This window comes from Pongo pygmaeus, chromosome 1 (assembly GCF_028885625.2).
Source record: "Pongo pygmaeus isolate AG05252 chromosome 1, NHGRI_mPonPyg2-v2.0_pri, whole genome shotgun sequence".
Taxonomy (NCBI): domain Eukaryota; kingdom Metazoa; phylum Chordata; class Mammalia; order Primates; family Hominidae; genus Pongo; species Pongo pygmaeus.
Genome location: NC_072373.2, coordinates 220,959,393 through 220,974,158, shown reverse-complemented (window position 1 = coordinate 220,974,158; position 14,766 = coordinate 220,959,393). Strand labels below are relative to the sequence as shown.

The following is a 14,766-nucleotide window of genomic DNA, read 5'->3' as shown; positions in this document are numbered from 1 at the left end:
GGAAATGCCAAATTAAAATTGCTTAGAGTACTGTTAATTTTAAGTTGAATTTTGAGGGAATGGCCAGCAAGATTGGAATGACCACAGAGAAATTGTTTTTTGTTTGTTTGTTTTTGGCCAGGCTGATCTTGAACTCCTGACCTCCTGATCCACCTGCCTCGACCTCCCAAAGTGTTGGGATTAAAGGAGTGAGCCACGGCGCCCGGCCAGTTTTTTTTTTTTTAATTGTAGTAGAGAAATGTGGGTTCTGAACATTTTGAAAGATGAAACCGTGCCTCTACTAAAAATTCCAAAAAAAAAAAAAAAAAAAAAAAATTAGATGGGCTTGGTGGCGGGTGCCTGTAATCCCAGCTACTTGGGAGGCTGAGGCAGGTGAATCGCTTGAACCCAGGGAGGTGGAGGTTTCAGTGAGCCGAGATCGCACCACTGCACTCCAGCCTGGGTGATGGAACGTGACTCTGTCTCAAAAAAAAAAAAAAAGGAAAGAGGCTGCAGATCTACAAGGGAAACAAAAGATTACCAGTATTTAGGAAAATACAAAGTAGGGCCCTTCCTGGTACCCTTACTCAGTGTGGAACCCCAAATGTTGCTGCTTCTTAGGGATTGTTCATAGAGTTTACTTCTGCATCATTCATCTCTTTATTACGTGTTTTTGGTTTTGTTTTTCCTGTTTTGTGTTTTTTTTTTTTTTAAAGACTGAGTCTTGCTCTGTTGCCTAGGCTGGAGTGCAGTGGCGTGATCTCACCTCACTGCAACCTACACCTCGTGGGTTCAAGCAGTTCTCCTACTTCAGCCTCCTGAGTAGCTGAGATTACAGGTGGATGCCACCACACCCGGCTGATTTTTTGAATTTTTAGTAGAGATGGGGTTTTGCCATGTTGGCCAGGCTGGTCTCGAATTCCTATCCTCAAGTGATCTGCCCGCCTTGGCCTCCCAGAGTGATGGGATTACAGGCATGAGCCACTGTGCCCCGCCCTGGGGAATAGATGTTTTAAACTGTTGACAAAGCCTAATTGTCAAGGGAAGGGACTGAGAAGGGGATTGGAAATGCTGTTTCCTGAAAGCTGTGTTTATTGAGAAATAGTCCCAGTAGCTGGAGTGAGTTCAAAGAAGTATTTTTATATGTGGACTTGACCTTTGGTCTTTTATTCTCATTTTCCACTTAAAATCTTGGCGCTGTGAATGAAAGAGTGATACTTTTAAGGTTATAGAAAATGAAATGTAATCATGCCAGATGATTTTATATAGATATTTTTATGTATGGCTGACCTGGATGACTCTAATAGTACATGTGTTTGTGAGTGTGTGTGTGTGCATGTGCGTGTATTTAATGAGAAAAGTAAACTTGTGTATAGGAGGCTTAAAAAATGTGTAGGGAATTTTAGATGACTGTTCTGATTCCAGACACTTTTGTTTATTATGGAAGCAATGAAGTAAGTATAGGAAGAAATATTAATAAAAGGTCATTTATTTCTCCTTTTACTCTTTACAGCCCGAAGATCCCTGTTTTGCATCTCAAAACCGTGTGTACAATGACATTGGCAAGGAAATGCTCTTACATGCCTTTGAGGGATATAATGTCTGTATTTTTGCCTATGGGCAGACTGGTGCTGGAAAATCTTATACAATGATGGGTAAACAAGAAGAAAGCCAGGCTGGCATCATTCCACAGGTGAAAAACAAAACAAAACAAAAATCTTCTCTTCATTATTACTGTTAGTCTTAATTGCTTTAACAGTTATTTTTATTTGGCGAACATTTATGCGGGGATTGTTTTATGTCAGGCACAAAGATGAACAACCCATTATTTTCCCTCAGAGGAGCTTACAATTGAATGGGAAGGATTGACATGTACACATGTCTGTCATTAAAGGTGGGAAAGTCAGTGTTTTGTAATGATTTTGCCATATATCCAATGCCATATTATTTTATCATTTGAAAAGTGTTACCAGCTTGTTAAAGCTCTGTTGTTCTAAGTCCTGGAGATGGGGGAATATTGTTGATCTGATTTTTTTTCAAATTCCATGTGTAGATTACCTCTGAAGAATGTGATTATTTTTGGTTTTTTTGATAGCCTTATTCGGAGATACTTTCATTTTATTTTCCTAATTTAATACTATTACTTTAAACTTCAAACACTCTGAGATTCTCCCTCTTTTTTTTTTTTTTTTTTTTTTAGAGCAGTTAGTATTATTGGATTTGATCCTTTATTGTTTGGGAATGAAGAAGAGTTCTGACATAGATATTTATTTATTTTTATTTTCATTATTCGTTTCACTTAGGATTTAATGGTGAAAGACATAAGTAGTTAAAAAGAACTTCATTATTTACTTATTTATTTGAGACAGGGTCTCACTCTGTTGCCCATGCTGGAGTGCAGTGGTGTGATCATGGCTCACTGAGGCCTTGACCTCCCAGGCTCAAGTGATCCTCCTGCCTTAGCCTCCAGAGTAGCTGGGACTACAGCCATGTGCCACCACACCTAGCTCATTTTTTAATTTTTTTAATTTTTTTTTTTTTTTTTTTTGAGATGGAGTCTTGCTCTGTTGCCCAGGCTGGAGTGCAATGGCGCCATCTTGGCTCACTGCAACCTCCGCCTCCTGGGTTCAAGCGATTCTCCTGCCTCAGCCTCCCGAGTAGCTAGGACAATAGGCACCCGCCACTATGCCTTGCTAATTTTTGTTTTTTTAGTAGAGGTGGGGTTTCACCATGTTGGTCCTGGTCTGGATCTCCTGACCTCAGGCAATCCGTCCACCTCGGCCTCCCAAAGTGCAGGGATTACAGGCATGAGTCACCATGCCCAGCCTTTAAAATTTTTTTTTTAGAGACAGGGTCTCACCATGTTGTCCGGGCTGGTCTCGAATGGACCTGGGCTCCATCCTGGGCTTGGGATGATCTGCCTACCTAGACTTCCGGAAGTACTGGGATTACAGGCATGAGCCACTGTGCGGGGCCTAAAAACTTAAGAAAAAAAAAAAGATTAAGTGAGAAGATTGTATTTTAAAATTTTCCTTTTATAGTCATGCATCACTTAAGGGTGGGGGTACATTTTGAGAAATGCATCATTAGTCGTTAGGTGCTTTTGTCATTGTACAGACATCATAGAGTGTACTTACACAAACCCTAGAAGGTATAAACTACTCCACACCTAGACTGCATTGTATAGCCTTTTGCTCCAAGGCTATAAACTTGTGTAGCATGCTATTATACTGAATACTACAGGCAATTATAATAGAATGGTATTTGTATATCTAAACATAGAAAAGTACATTAAAAATATGATATAAAAGATTTAAAATGGCACACCTGCATAGTGCTCTTACACTGGAGCTTGCAGGGCTGGAAGTTGCTCTGGGTGAGTCTGAGCGAGTGGTGAGTAAATGTGAAGGCCTAGGACATTGCTTTGCACTATTGTAGACTTTGTAAATGCTGCACACTTAGGCTACACTAAATTTAGTTTTAAAAACAGTTTCCTTTCAATAATTAACCTTAGTTAAATTACTATAACTTTTTTACTTTATAAACTTTAAAATTTTTTAAACTTTCTGATCCTTTTATAATAACCTTTAGTTTAAAACACAAACAGCCCCAGCATGGTGGCTCATGCCTGTAATCCCATCACTTTGGGAGGCCAAGGCGGGTGGATCACCGGAGGTCAGGAGTTCGAGACCAGCCTGACCAACATGGTGAAACCCCGTGTCTACTAAAAATACAAAAAAATGAGCCAGGCATGGTGGCACATGCCTGTAATCCCAGCTACTTGGGAGGCTGAGGCAGGAGAATCGCTTGAACCCAGGAGACGGAGGTTGCAGTGAGCTGAGATCACACCATTGCACTCTAGCATGGGCAACAAGAGTGAAACTCCATCTCAAAAAAGAAAAAAAGAAACCACCCACACAGACACTTTGTACAGCCGTACAAAAATATTTTCTTTCTTCATATCTTTATTCTATAAGCTTTTTTGTATTTTTAAATTTTTTTTTTCTTTCTTGAGACGGAGTCTTGCTTTGTCACCCAGGCTGGAGTACAGTGGCGCCGTCTCAGCTCACTGCAACCTCCGCCTCCTGGGTTCAATCAATTCTTGTGCCTTAGCCTCCCGAGTAGCTGGGACTACAGGCACGTACCACCACGTCTGGCTAATTTTTGTATTTTTAGTAGAGACAGGGTTTCACAATGTTGGCCAGGTTGGTCTTGAACTCTTGGCCTCAAGTGATCTGCCTGCCTTGGCCTCCCAAAGTGCTGGGATTTACAGGCGTGAGCCACTGCACCTGGCCAAATTTTTTTTTTTTTTTAGACAGAGTTTCACTCCTCTTGCCCAGGCTGGAGTGCAGTGGCACGATCTTGGCTCACTGCAACCTCCGCCTCCTGGGTTCAAGTGATTCTCCTGCCTCAGCCTCCAGAATAGCTGGGACTATTTTTGTATTTTTAGTAGAGATGGGGTTTTACCATGTTGGCCAAGATGTTCTCGATCTCCTGACCTTGTGATCTGCCTGCCTCATCCTCCCAAAGTGCTGGGATTACAGGCATGAGCCACCATCCCCAGCCCAAATTTTTAATTTTTGAAAAAAAATTTAAACTTTTTTGTTAAAAACTAAGGCACACATTAGCCTAGTCCTACACAGGGTCAGGATCATCAAGATATCACTAGGTGATAGGAATTTTCCAGCTTTCTTAGAATCTTATGGGGATCACTATCATATATGCAGTCCATCGCTGACTGAATCATGGTTATGCGGCACATGACTGACTTTATTCGAAGCATTAATCATATCTTGATGTTTATGACATAATATATTTTGAGATAGAGCAAGAAAGGACGTCTGGCTAATTCATTGAGCATGCGTGGATGACTTAGTACTCCTCTCATTTGTGCTCTTCATGCCTCTCTCATTCTGCTTCCCTAGTTATGTGAAGAACTTTTTGAGAAAATCAATGACAACTGTAATGAAGAAATGTCTTACTCTGTAGAGGTGAGTACAGCCGTGGGTTGACACCATAGGCCCTTGTTTTCCATTTTCTCAAGCATCACTTAAATGGCTTCAAATTATGACCATGGTACAGATCACTTCACCATTCCTTCATTTTTGTCCTTTTAGGCTATTTTTGGGTTTGGGGTATAATGAATAGTGTCCTGCTTTAATCTTTTTTTGGGGGGGTGTGCGGTGGGGACACACTCTGTTGCCCAGGCCCTGGAGTGCAGTGGCGTGATCACAGCTCACTGCAGCCTTGACCTTCTGGGCCAAAGCAATCTTACCCCCTCAGCTTCTCAAGTAGCTGGGACAACAGGTGTGTGCCACCACCACCCCTGGATAATTGATTTTTTTGTAGAGATGGAGTTTCCCTATGTTGCCCAGGTTGGTGTTGAACTCTTGGGCTCAAGCAATCTTGCCTTCTCCACCTCTGAAAGTACTGGGGTTGCAGTGTGAATCACTGAGCCCAGCCACAATTAAATCTTTGTTCATAAGTCTGTGCATTTATTTGCAGTTATCTTTTGTATGTTTCTTGGTTTTTAAATAATACATTTGAATTGCCAAATGCCTTTTTGGAAAGTAATGCTGGGTAACAGTTTTCAGTCACACTAGGAGGGTGTAAGCACCCATTGTGCCCTTGCCAACATTTTTCTATTTTTTAATCTTTGCTAATTTGATAATGTAAGTATTCTCTTACTTAAATTTTGAATTTCTTTGATTATTAGTATGGTTGAACATCTTGTAAATTATGCATATGCCTGTTTACATTTTGGGTTCACAATGTCTTTCTGATTCATTTGTGGGAACTCTTCTCCTTTAATATTGTTAATAATGGTTTTTGACAGGCATAGGTTTTAAATATATATAATCAAATCTCCCCCTTTCCCACTTTTTTAATTGCTTATAAAAACTTGGAAAGTAATTATCCATCCTGTGTTTACCCTGGCTCTTTCGTGAAGTCTATAGAATTACTTTATACACATTTGCGTATTTGATAAACATTCTCTCTGTTTTGTATGTGCTTAAAGAAGCTGTTTTGGGGCTCATACCTGTAATCCCAGTGAGAGGTGACAGCGTGCTGGCAGTCCTCAGAGCCCTCACTTGCTCTCGGCACCTCCTCTGCCTGGGCTCCCACTTTGGCGGCACTTGAGGAGCCCTTCAGCCCACCGCTGCACTGTGGGAGCCCCTTTCTGGGCTGGCCAAGGCCAGAGCCGGCTCCCTCAGCTTGCAGGGAGGTGTGGAGGGAGAGGCGCGAGCGGGAACCGGGGCTGCGTGCGGTGCTTGCGGGCCAGCTGGAGTTCTCGGTGGGCGTGGGCTTGGCGGGACCCGCACTCGGAGCAGCCGGCCGGCCGGCCCTGCTGGCCCCGGGCAATGAGGGACTTAGCACCCGGGCCAGCGGCTGCGGAGGGTGTACTGGGTCCCCCAGCAGTGCCAGCCCACCGGTGCTGCGCTCAATTTCTTGCCGGGCCTTAGGTGCCTTCCCGCGGGGCAGGCCTCGGGACTGCAGCCCACCATGCCTGAGCCTTCCCCCGCCTCCGTGGGTTCCTGTGCGGCCCGAGCCTCCCCGATGAGCCCCGCCTCCTGCTCCACGGCGCCCAGTCCCATCGACCACCCAAGGGCTGAGGAGTGCGAGCGCATGGCGAGGGACTGGCAGGCAGCTCCACCGGCAGCCCCGGTGCGGGATCCACTGGGTGAAGCCAGCTGGGCTCCTGAGTCTGGTGGGGACGTGGAGAGAATCTTTATGTCTAGCTCAGGGATTGTAAAACACCAATCGGCACTCTGTATCTAGCTCAACGTTTGTAAACACACCAATCAGCACCCTGTGTCTAGCTCAGGGTTTGTGAGTGCACCAATCAACACTCTGTATCTAGCTGCTCTGGTGGGGCCTTGGAGAACCTTTGTGTCCATACTCTGTATCTAACTAATCTGGTGGGGACGTGGAGAACCTTTGTATCTAGCTCAGGGATTGTAAACGCACCAATCAGCGCCCTGTCAAAACAGACCACTCGGCTCTACCAATCAGCAGGATGTGGGTGGGGCCAGATAAGAGAATAAAAGCAGGCTGCCGGAGCCAGCTGTGGCAACCCGCTTGGGTCCCCTTCCACACTGTGGAAGCCTTATTCTTTCGCTCTTTGCAATAAATCTTGCTACTGCTCACTCTTTGGGTCCACACTGCTTTTATGAGCTGTAACACTCACCGTGAAGGTCTGCAGCTTCACTCCTGAAGCCAGCGAGACCACGAGCCCACCGGGAGGAACGAGCAACTCCAGATGCGCCGCCTTAAGAGCTGTAAGTCTCACCGCGAGGGTCTGCGGCTTCATTCTTGAAGTCAGTGAGACCAAGAACCCACAAATTCCGGACATACCAGCACTGCGGGAGGCGAGTGGATCACTTGAGGCCAGGAGTTTGAGACCAGCGTGGCCAACCTGGCAAAACCCTGTCTCTACTAAAAACACAAAAAAATTAGCTGGTTGTGGTGGTGCACACCTGTAATCCCAGCTACTCGGGAGGCTGAGGCACGAGAATCACTTGAACCCAGGAGGCAGAGGTTACAGTGAGCCGAGATCATGCCAGTGCACCCCAGCCTGTAGTCTGTCTCAAAAAAAAAAAAAAAAAAAAAGAAGAAGCTGCTGTTTCTCTCTCTTCCTACTTCTCTCTCTCACCGCCCCCCCACCGCACCCTTTTTTGGTATTCACTTTCATAGTAGCTGAAATTATTAAAGTGTTTTGTTACCATGAGTCTGTTTTGAAAGAATAGGCTGCCTTTTAAGCAATCTCGAGATTTTTTTTCTTTTCTTTTTAGTATTTGTTCTGATTCTCTGTAGCCTTACAGCATTTCATTCCTAGTTAATTCATTTAATTGCTTTGGAGTTTTTTCTTCACCTAGAAGGTGTTGCATGAATATGTAAATTCTAAGGAATTCTGTCTTGTGACTGTTATACACCAAAAAGAGAATGTGCTGCCCTAAGCATATTTTGCGTTAAAATGAATTTTCTGAATAGCTTGTCCCATAGTTATTCTTTTTTGAATCAGGTGATAGAATTTTTGAGCTTACAGGTAATAAAAGAAGATGCCCTTTTCTTTTTTATTAGAGTTTCCAGGCTTAACTTGGAGTGGAGCATAGATTCCTAGTTGACACTGTGGTTTCTTGCCACATTTGCAGGACCTCTCTACCTGCCTGTTCTACTTCCTTCCCTGTTTACTCTGCTCCACCCATACTGGCTTTTTTTGCTGTTGCAAGAGCATACCAGAAACATTCCTGCTTCAAGGCCTCTACATTTACTTTTCCTGCCTGAAATGTTGTTCACTTGGATGTCATTTTGACTTAAGTTTCTCACGTTCTTCAAGTCTGCTTAAATCACACACTCTCAATGAGGCTTACCTTGACCACCTTATTTAATACTGTATCTTGCCCTTTACCCCACATACTGAGCTCTCTTCCCCTGTTCTATTTTCTTTTTTCTATCGTACTCATCATGTTCTAACATGCTTTCTCAGTTACCTATTTTTTATGTTTGTTGTTTATTATCAGTATCTGTTGCTAGAAGCATAAGCTCACTGGGGCAGGGTTCTTTGTCTACTTTATTTAGTGGTGTATACCAATTGCCTAGAACAGTGCCTGTAAGAGAACGGTCCTCAGTGAGTTGGATCTGCCAGGTAGCGTCTGGAGTGGTTGGTGCAGAAGTAAAAGAAATGATGATGGCTTTGGATGGATTCACATATCAGAGCATAAGGAATGGAGCACATGAACTTTTACCTAGATTATTTGGGTTCTCTTTGTCTCACATTTATGTGAAAAGGGACAAGTGTTCCAAAAGATGATGTAATATATTCCGGGGATTCAGTATTGTATGTACAAATTTGAGTACACAGCAATGATTGAAGAATCATCTCACTTTCTAGGATGACTTGCTGTCAGAAAGAATATTTGTTGTTCTGTTACTTTACTCTCATAATAGATTAATTACTTTATCTTTCAGAGTTGTCTTTTTTTTTTTGGAGACAGAGTCACTCTGTCGCCCAGGTTGGAGTGCAGTGGCGCGGTCTCGGCTTACTGCAACCTCCGCCTCCCAGGTTCAAGCGATTCTCCTGCCTCAGCCTCCTGAGAGGCTGGGATTACAGGCTCCTGCTACCACGCCTGGCTAATTTTCTGTATTTTTAGTAGACACAGGGTTTCACCATGTTGGACAGGCTGGTCTCGAACTCCTGACCTCATGATCCGCCTGCCTTGGCCTCCCAAAATGCTGGGATTATAGGCATGAGCCACTGCGCCTGGCCTTTTTTTCTTTTTCTTTTTTCTTTTTAAGACAAGGTCTCGCTCTGTTACCTAGACTGGAGTGCAGTGGTGCAAACAGGGCTCACTGCAGCCTTGACCTCCTGGGCTCAGTGATCTTCCTGTCTCAGCCTCCTGAGTAATTTGCACCACAGGCATGTGCCACAGTGCGTGGCTCCCAAAGTGCTAAGATTACAGGCATGAGCTACTGCATCTGGCCAAGTTCTCAATTTTTTGAAATGGATTTTATTATTTTATTATTTTATTTATTTATTTATTTATTTATTTATTTATTTATTTATATTTAGAGACAGGATCTCACTGTCACCCAGGCTGGAGTGCAGTGGCGTGATCTCGGCTCACTGCATCCCCAACTTCCTGGGCTTGAGTGATCTTCCCCTCAGCCTCCCGAGTAGCTGGGAACACAGGCACACACTACCATGCCTGGCTAATTCTTTGTATTTTTGGTAGAGGTGGGGTTTTACCATGTTACCCAGGTTGGTCTCGAATTCCTGAGCTCAAGCAATCTGCCCACCTCGACCTCCCAAAAGTGTGGGGATTCCAGGCATGAGCCACCACGCCTGGCCTTTAACTGATTTTAAAATACAAAATAAGGCCAGATGCGGTGGCTCACACCTGTAATCCCTGCACTTTGGGAGGCCGAGATGGGAGGATTGCTTGAGCCTAGGAGTTCAAGACCAGCCTGGGCAGCATGGTGAGACCCTGTCTCTGCAAAAAAAATTTTTTTAATTAGCTAGGTGTGGTGGCACGTGCGTGTAGTCCCAGTTACTCCAGAGGCTGAGGCAGGAGGATTGCTTAAGCCCAGGAAGTTGAGGCTGCAGTGAGCCATGTTTGAGCCACTGCACTCCAGCCTGGGTGACAGAGTAAGATACAGTCTCAAAAAATATAGAAAAATAAAAACAAAATACAGTATAAAAATACAGTTAGAGACTGAATGAAAGAAAAAGGCAATAGAAATGGAATTAAGGTTCCATTCCAGATACTCTGAAAACATGTCCATAGACATTTAAAGTTTAAAAATGCAGGAGCTGTAATGTAAGCTTGAATAGCTCCATGATACAGAAGGATCTGTTTCCTGGGTAGCATCATAATGTGGCCTATTGTGATGAATTACCCTACTTCAGAGCCTTGTTTGCTTAGAAGTCTGATTTTTGTAGATTCATCAAGAAAAGGACTATCTTTAAAAGTTAAGACTTGGGTAAAGCTCATTTGACTGATGTTATGAAACCAACTTGTTGGTTTGTTACTTTCCCATGAGAAATAACTATTACTCATTGAGGCTAGAACACTCAAGCCATTTGCAAGACTATTTAATATATTATCTTTCTGTGGACAGACCTCTCTGTTGGAAGCCTTTTGGTTGTTTGGTGTGCATGGAATTAGAGGGAGAGGAGTTGCTTAGATACATGTTTAATTGCCCCAGGTTAAGAAATGATAGCTGAATGCATTAATCACCATGATCGAATGGTCCTGCCAATGAGACAAGAATTTATGAAGTATATTGTCTGAGGCTTCTTTCTCCCTCACAAATCTTGGATAGGTCCTGCCACCACCAGCTTTCATGCTGGTCGACCCTCATCCCTTCTGGAGGATACATTGTCCATAGTTAGTAACAGTGTGGTGAGCCTTAATTAGCATCACCCATCTGTTTTGTCTTCTCTGCTCTATAATATTGATATTGTTCCTTGGTTTTAACTCTAATAGAAGTCTTATTTCCGAGTTCTTGGAGTAACCTCAGTGCAAATCCCAGTTACTGACAACAGTATACATTTTAAAAAACATATTGATAACTGATAAATTGCTACTAAAATGTCTTTCAGCAGTCACTACATTCCAGAGAATGGCATGTTTACCTTTCCCTTACAGAGAAAGTCTGAAGGCTGGTTCTAACCTATTCAGTGTAATTATCTGTGAGTATTGTTCATAGAATAAAAGGGCCTAGAGTTATGGCATTTCACTTTGTAAAGGTTGCTGATCTCTAATCTTAGAGCTTTTAATAAAAGTTAAAAATTTTTTTTTTTCTGTATGTGATTTCTTTTGTTTTCTTTTTCTTTCTTTCTTTCTTTTTTTTTTTTTTTTTAAGACAGAGCCTCACTCTGTCACCCAGGCTGAAGTGCAGTGGTGTGATCTCGGCTCACTCTAACCTCCACCTCCCAGGTACAGGCGATTTCTCCTGCCTTAGCCTCCCGAGTAGCTGAGACTACAGGCATGCGCCACCACACCTGGCCCCTTTTTGTATTTTTAGTAGAGACGGGATTTCACCATGTTGGCCAGGCTGGTCTCGAACTCCTAGTTCGAGTGATATCAAGTGATCCGCCCTCCTTGGCCTCCCAAAGTGCTGGGATTACAGGCGTGAGCCACCGCGCCCAGCCTCTGTATGTGATTTCTTTTTCTCTCTAATTCACTTTACTAATTTGTTCATAGGTGAGCTACATGGAAATTTACTGTGAAAGAGTACGAGATTTGCTGAATCCAAAAAACAAGGGTAATTTGCGTGTGCGTGAACACCCACTTCTTGGACCCTATGTGGAGGATCTGTCCAAGTTGGCAGTTACTTCCTACACAGACATTGCTGACCTCATGGATGCTGGGAACAAAGCCAGGTATGGTAGGAAATAGAGTAATGACTGAGGTCTTTGGCACCTTTTGAGGTCCTTTTTTCCCAGTTAAGGGTTTGAGGCCACATTTATAGCTATGAAAGTTGCTTTAATTGTGGAGTCCTCTGATCTTTTGACTGTGCTGTAACAGTGAGGGCTTCAGCATGTTAAGTAGCTTCTCATCTAAACAGTACATTGCTGAAACATGTTAGCACTTTCGTTAAGTTTTACTCTTAGGTTTTGATCAAGTCATGGTAAAATGTTAGTTATCATGTATATATGTGGCTATGGTAGTAATTGATTCTGGAATAAATGAGCACCAATAAAGAATAAAAATTAAATGCTTCATTGATTTCTAAAGGGATAGCTGGAGTATGAAAAATGATTCTGATGGGGTGCCTTTGGAATTGGAGAGTAACTTGATGGGCTCACAAATAAGGCAGTATTGAGAGCAATTGTGTAAGTGACAATCTTGCAATCTGTGAATAAGTTTAAGACTATTGCTTGTGATTGTTATGCTTATAATGTGGAGCCTGCTGTCCATTTCAACTCTCATCTAAGAATTCCCTTGTCACGTGGTCACCTTTATGTTTATTTAGGACAGTGGCAGCTACGAACATGAATGAAACAAGTAGCCGTTCCCACGCTGTGTTTACGATTGTTTTCACCCAGAAGAAACACGATAATGAGACCAACCTTTCCACTGAGAAGGTAGGAGAGCTTCAGTCTCTAGGCTTGAGTTGTGAAGGATGGAGATTTTGAGAAGTCCCTTTTGTTGCCCTCTGCTTTTTGTGGAAGGTTGGGTGTTGGGGGATGCTCTTTTACTTAATGGAGGGTGTTTTATACCTCTGCTTATCATCTTTCTTCCACCCTACACCAGTTTTCTGTATAGGTTCTTAAATGAAGTTGCAAGATAGAGAATAGGGTTAAGAAAAAAACAATCCAGGACTTTGGGTCTCAAAAACTACTCAATACAAGACAGTTAAGCAGTCTTGCACGAGAAGGTTCTTTCTTTTCTTCTTCTTGACTGAACCTTTTTATTACCTTATTAGCTGCCTTTGGTATGTGTATTCTTTTGTTTTATTTTTGAGCTATGATAATGTTATAGTGGGATTAAATGTTTAAGCAAGTGATATGTTTTATTCCTGGAAAATAACTCCACAACAGTTCTGATGTTCTTCAAATACCTTTCTTTGCTTATTGATTTTTCATTTCCTATAGTGGTTAAATGTCACAGACTTTAGAGTTAGATTGCCTGCTTTGAATTCTGATTCTGCCATTCTTCAGCTATATTACTTTGGGCAAACTACTTAACCTCTTTGTTCCTCAGTTTCCCCATCCATAACAGCCTGATAGGATTGTTAAAAGGATTAAGTGTTAATATAGGTTAAGTGCATACAATAATGTCTGGCACAGAGTAGCCACTCAATAATGTTAATTTTATTGTTATTGTTAGTAATAAAAAATTTATGTTGAATACTACTGTATCTACATCCCTAAGAAGGATGCAACTGGATTTTTAAACTTCAAGTTAGGTTTATTGTACTGGCAATTATAAAAGATCCTTTGCCTTATAAAATGAGTACTTTAGACACCACTGTCACTAATTATTAGAATCACCTTTTATTTGTTGACTTATTTCTAGCTGAAAATGATTTTTAAAAATATACTCCTGCTGGGCCGGGTGTGGTGGCTCACACCTGTAATCCCAGCACTGTGGGAGGCCAAGGCAGACAGATCAAGAGGTCAGGAGTTTGGGAGCAGCCTGGCCAGCATGGTGAAACCCTGTCTCTACTAAAAATACAAAAAAATTGGCTGTGCGTGGTGGCATGCGCCTGTGGTCCCAGCTGCTCTGGAGGCTGAGACAGGAGAATCGCTTGAACCCAGGAGGCGGAGGTTGCAGTGAGCCGAGATCGTGCCATTGCACTCCAGCATGGGTGACAGAGCGAGACTCTGTCTCAAAAAAAAAAAAAACAAAAAAAACTCCTACTGGTCACGGTGGCTCATACCTGTAATCCAAGCACTTTGGGAGGCTGAGGCGGGTGGATCACCTGAGGTCAGGAGTTTGAGACCAGCCTGGTCAACATGGTGAAACCCAGTCTCTACTAAAAATACAAAAAATTAGCCGGTCATGGTGGTGTGTGCCAGTAATCCTAGCTACTCCAGAGGCTGAGGCAGGAGAATCGCTTGAACCTGGGAGGCGGAGGTTGCAGTTGGCTGAGGTTGCGCCATTGCACTTCAGCCTGGGTAACAAGAGCAAAACTTCGTCTCAAAAAAAAAAATATTTCTTATATAGGTGATCAAGTAACTTGCTTAGCCAGAGGTTATAATATTAGTGCTATTTATTAGTATTTATCTGAATGCCAGCAAAGAACATTGTATATGAAAGTGTTTTTTGCCCTTCTCCCATGATGTCGAATCTACAAAATTAATGTTAATCCCATAATCATAGCTTTCCTGATAATTCATTTTGGATACTTTTGTCTAAACTTTCCTGAAGCTTTATTTTTTTACAATGTTATTGAGGTATTATTGAAGTATACAGTAAATGGCACATATTTAAAGTGTAAAATTTGGTCAGTTTTGACGTATTTGTATACCTGTGAAACTAGCGCCACAATCCAGATAATGATAATTTTTATTATTCTCAAAAGTTGCCTCATACTTCTTTGTAGTCTTCCTCTATCCCTTCTTCTGTGGCAATTCCCGGGCAATTCCGGACCTGCCCTTTTGTCAGTATATATTAGTTTACATTTTCTAGAATTTTATATAAATGGAATCATAGAGTATGTACTGTTTTTTGTCTGGAGTCTTTCACTTAGCATAGTGATTTTGAGATTCATCTATGTTGTTGTGTTTATCAATAGTTCCTTTTCATTGTTGATGAGTATTGCATTATACAGATA

At 42.4% G+C, this 14,766-nt stretch overlaps 1 protein-coding gene across 18 annotated transcripts in view; it reads left to right on the top strand.

The window, feature by feature from the left end:
• The window catches only part of KIF1B (kinesin family member 1B), a 174,083-nt gene that overhangs the window by 46,358 nt on the left and 112,959 nt on the right, over positions 1 to 14,766 (top strand). For all 18 annotated transcript variants that reach the window (XM_054439955.2, XM_054439961.2, XM_054439910.2 and 15 more), the window contains 4 exons: positions 1,493 to 1,672; positions 4,905 to 4,970; positions 11,688 to 11,866; positions 12,460 to 12,571. In XM_054439955.2, coding sequence (XP_054295930.1) covers positions 1,493 to 1,672; positions 4,905 to 4,970; positions 11,688 to 11,866; positions 12,460 to 12,571 — 537 coding nt within the window. The remainder of the gene's footprint in view (positions 1 to 1,492; positions 1,673 to 4,904; positions 4,971 to 11,687; positions 11,867 to 12,459; positions 12,572 to 14,766) is intronic.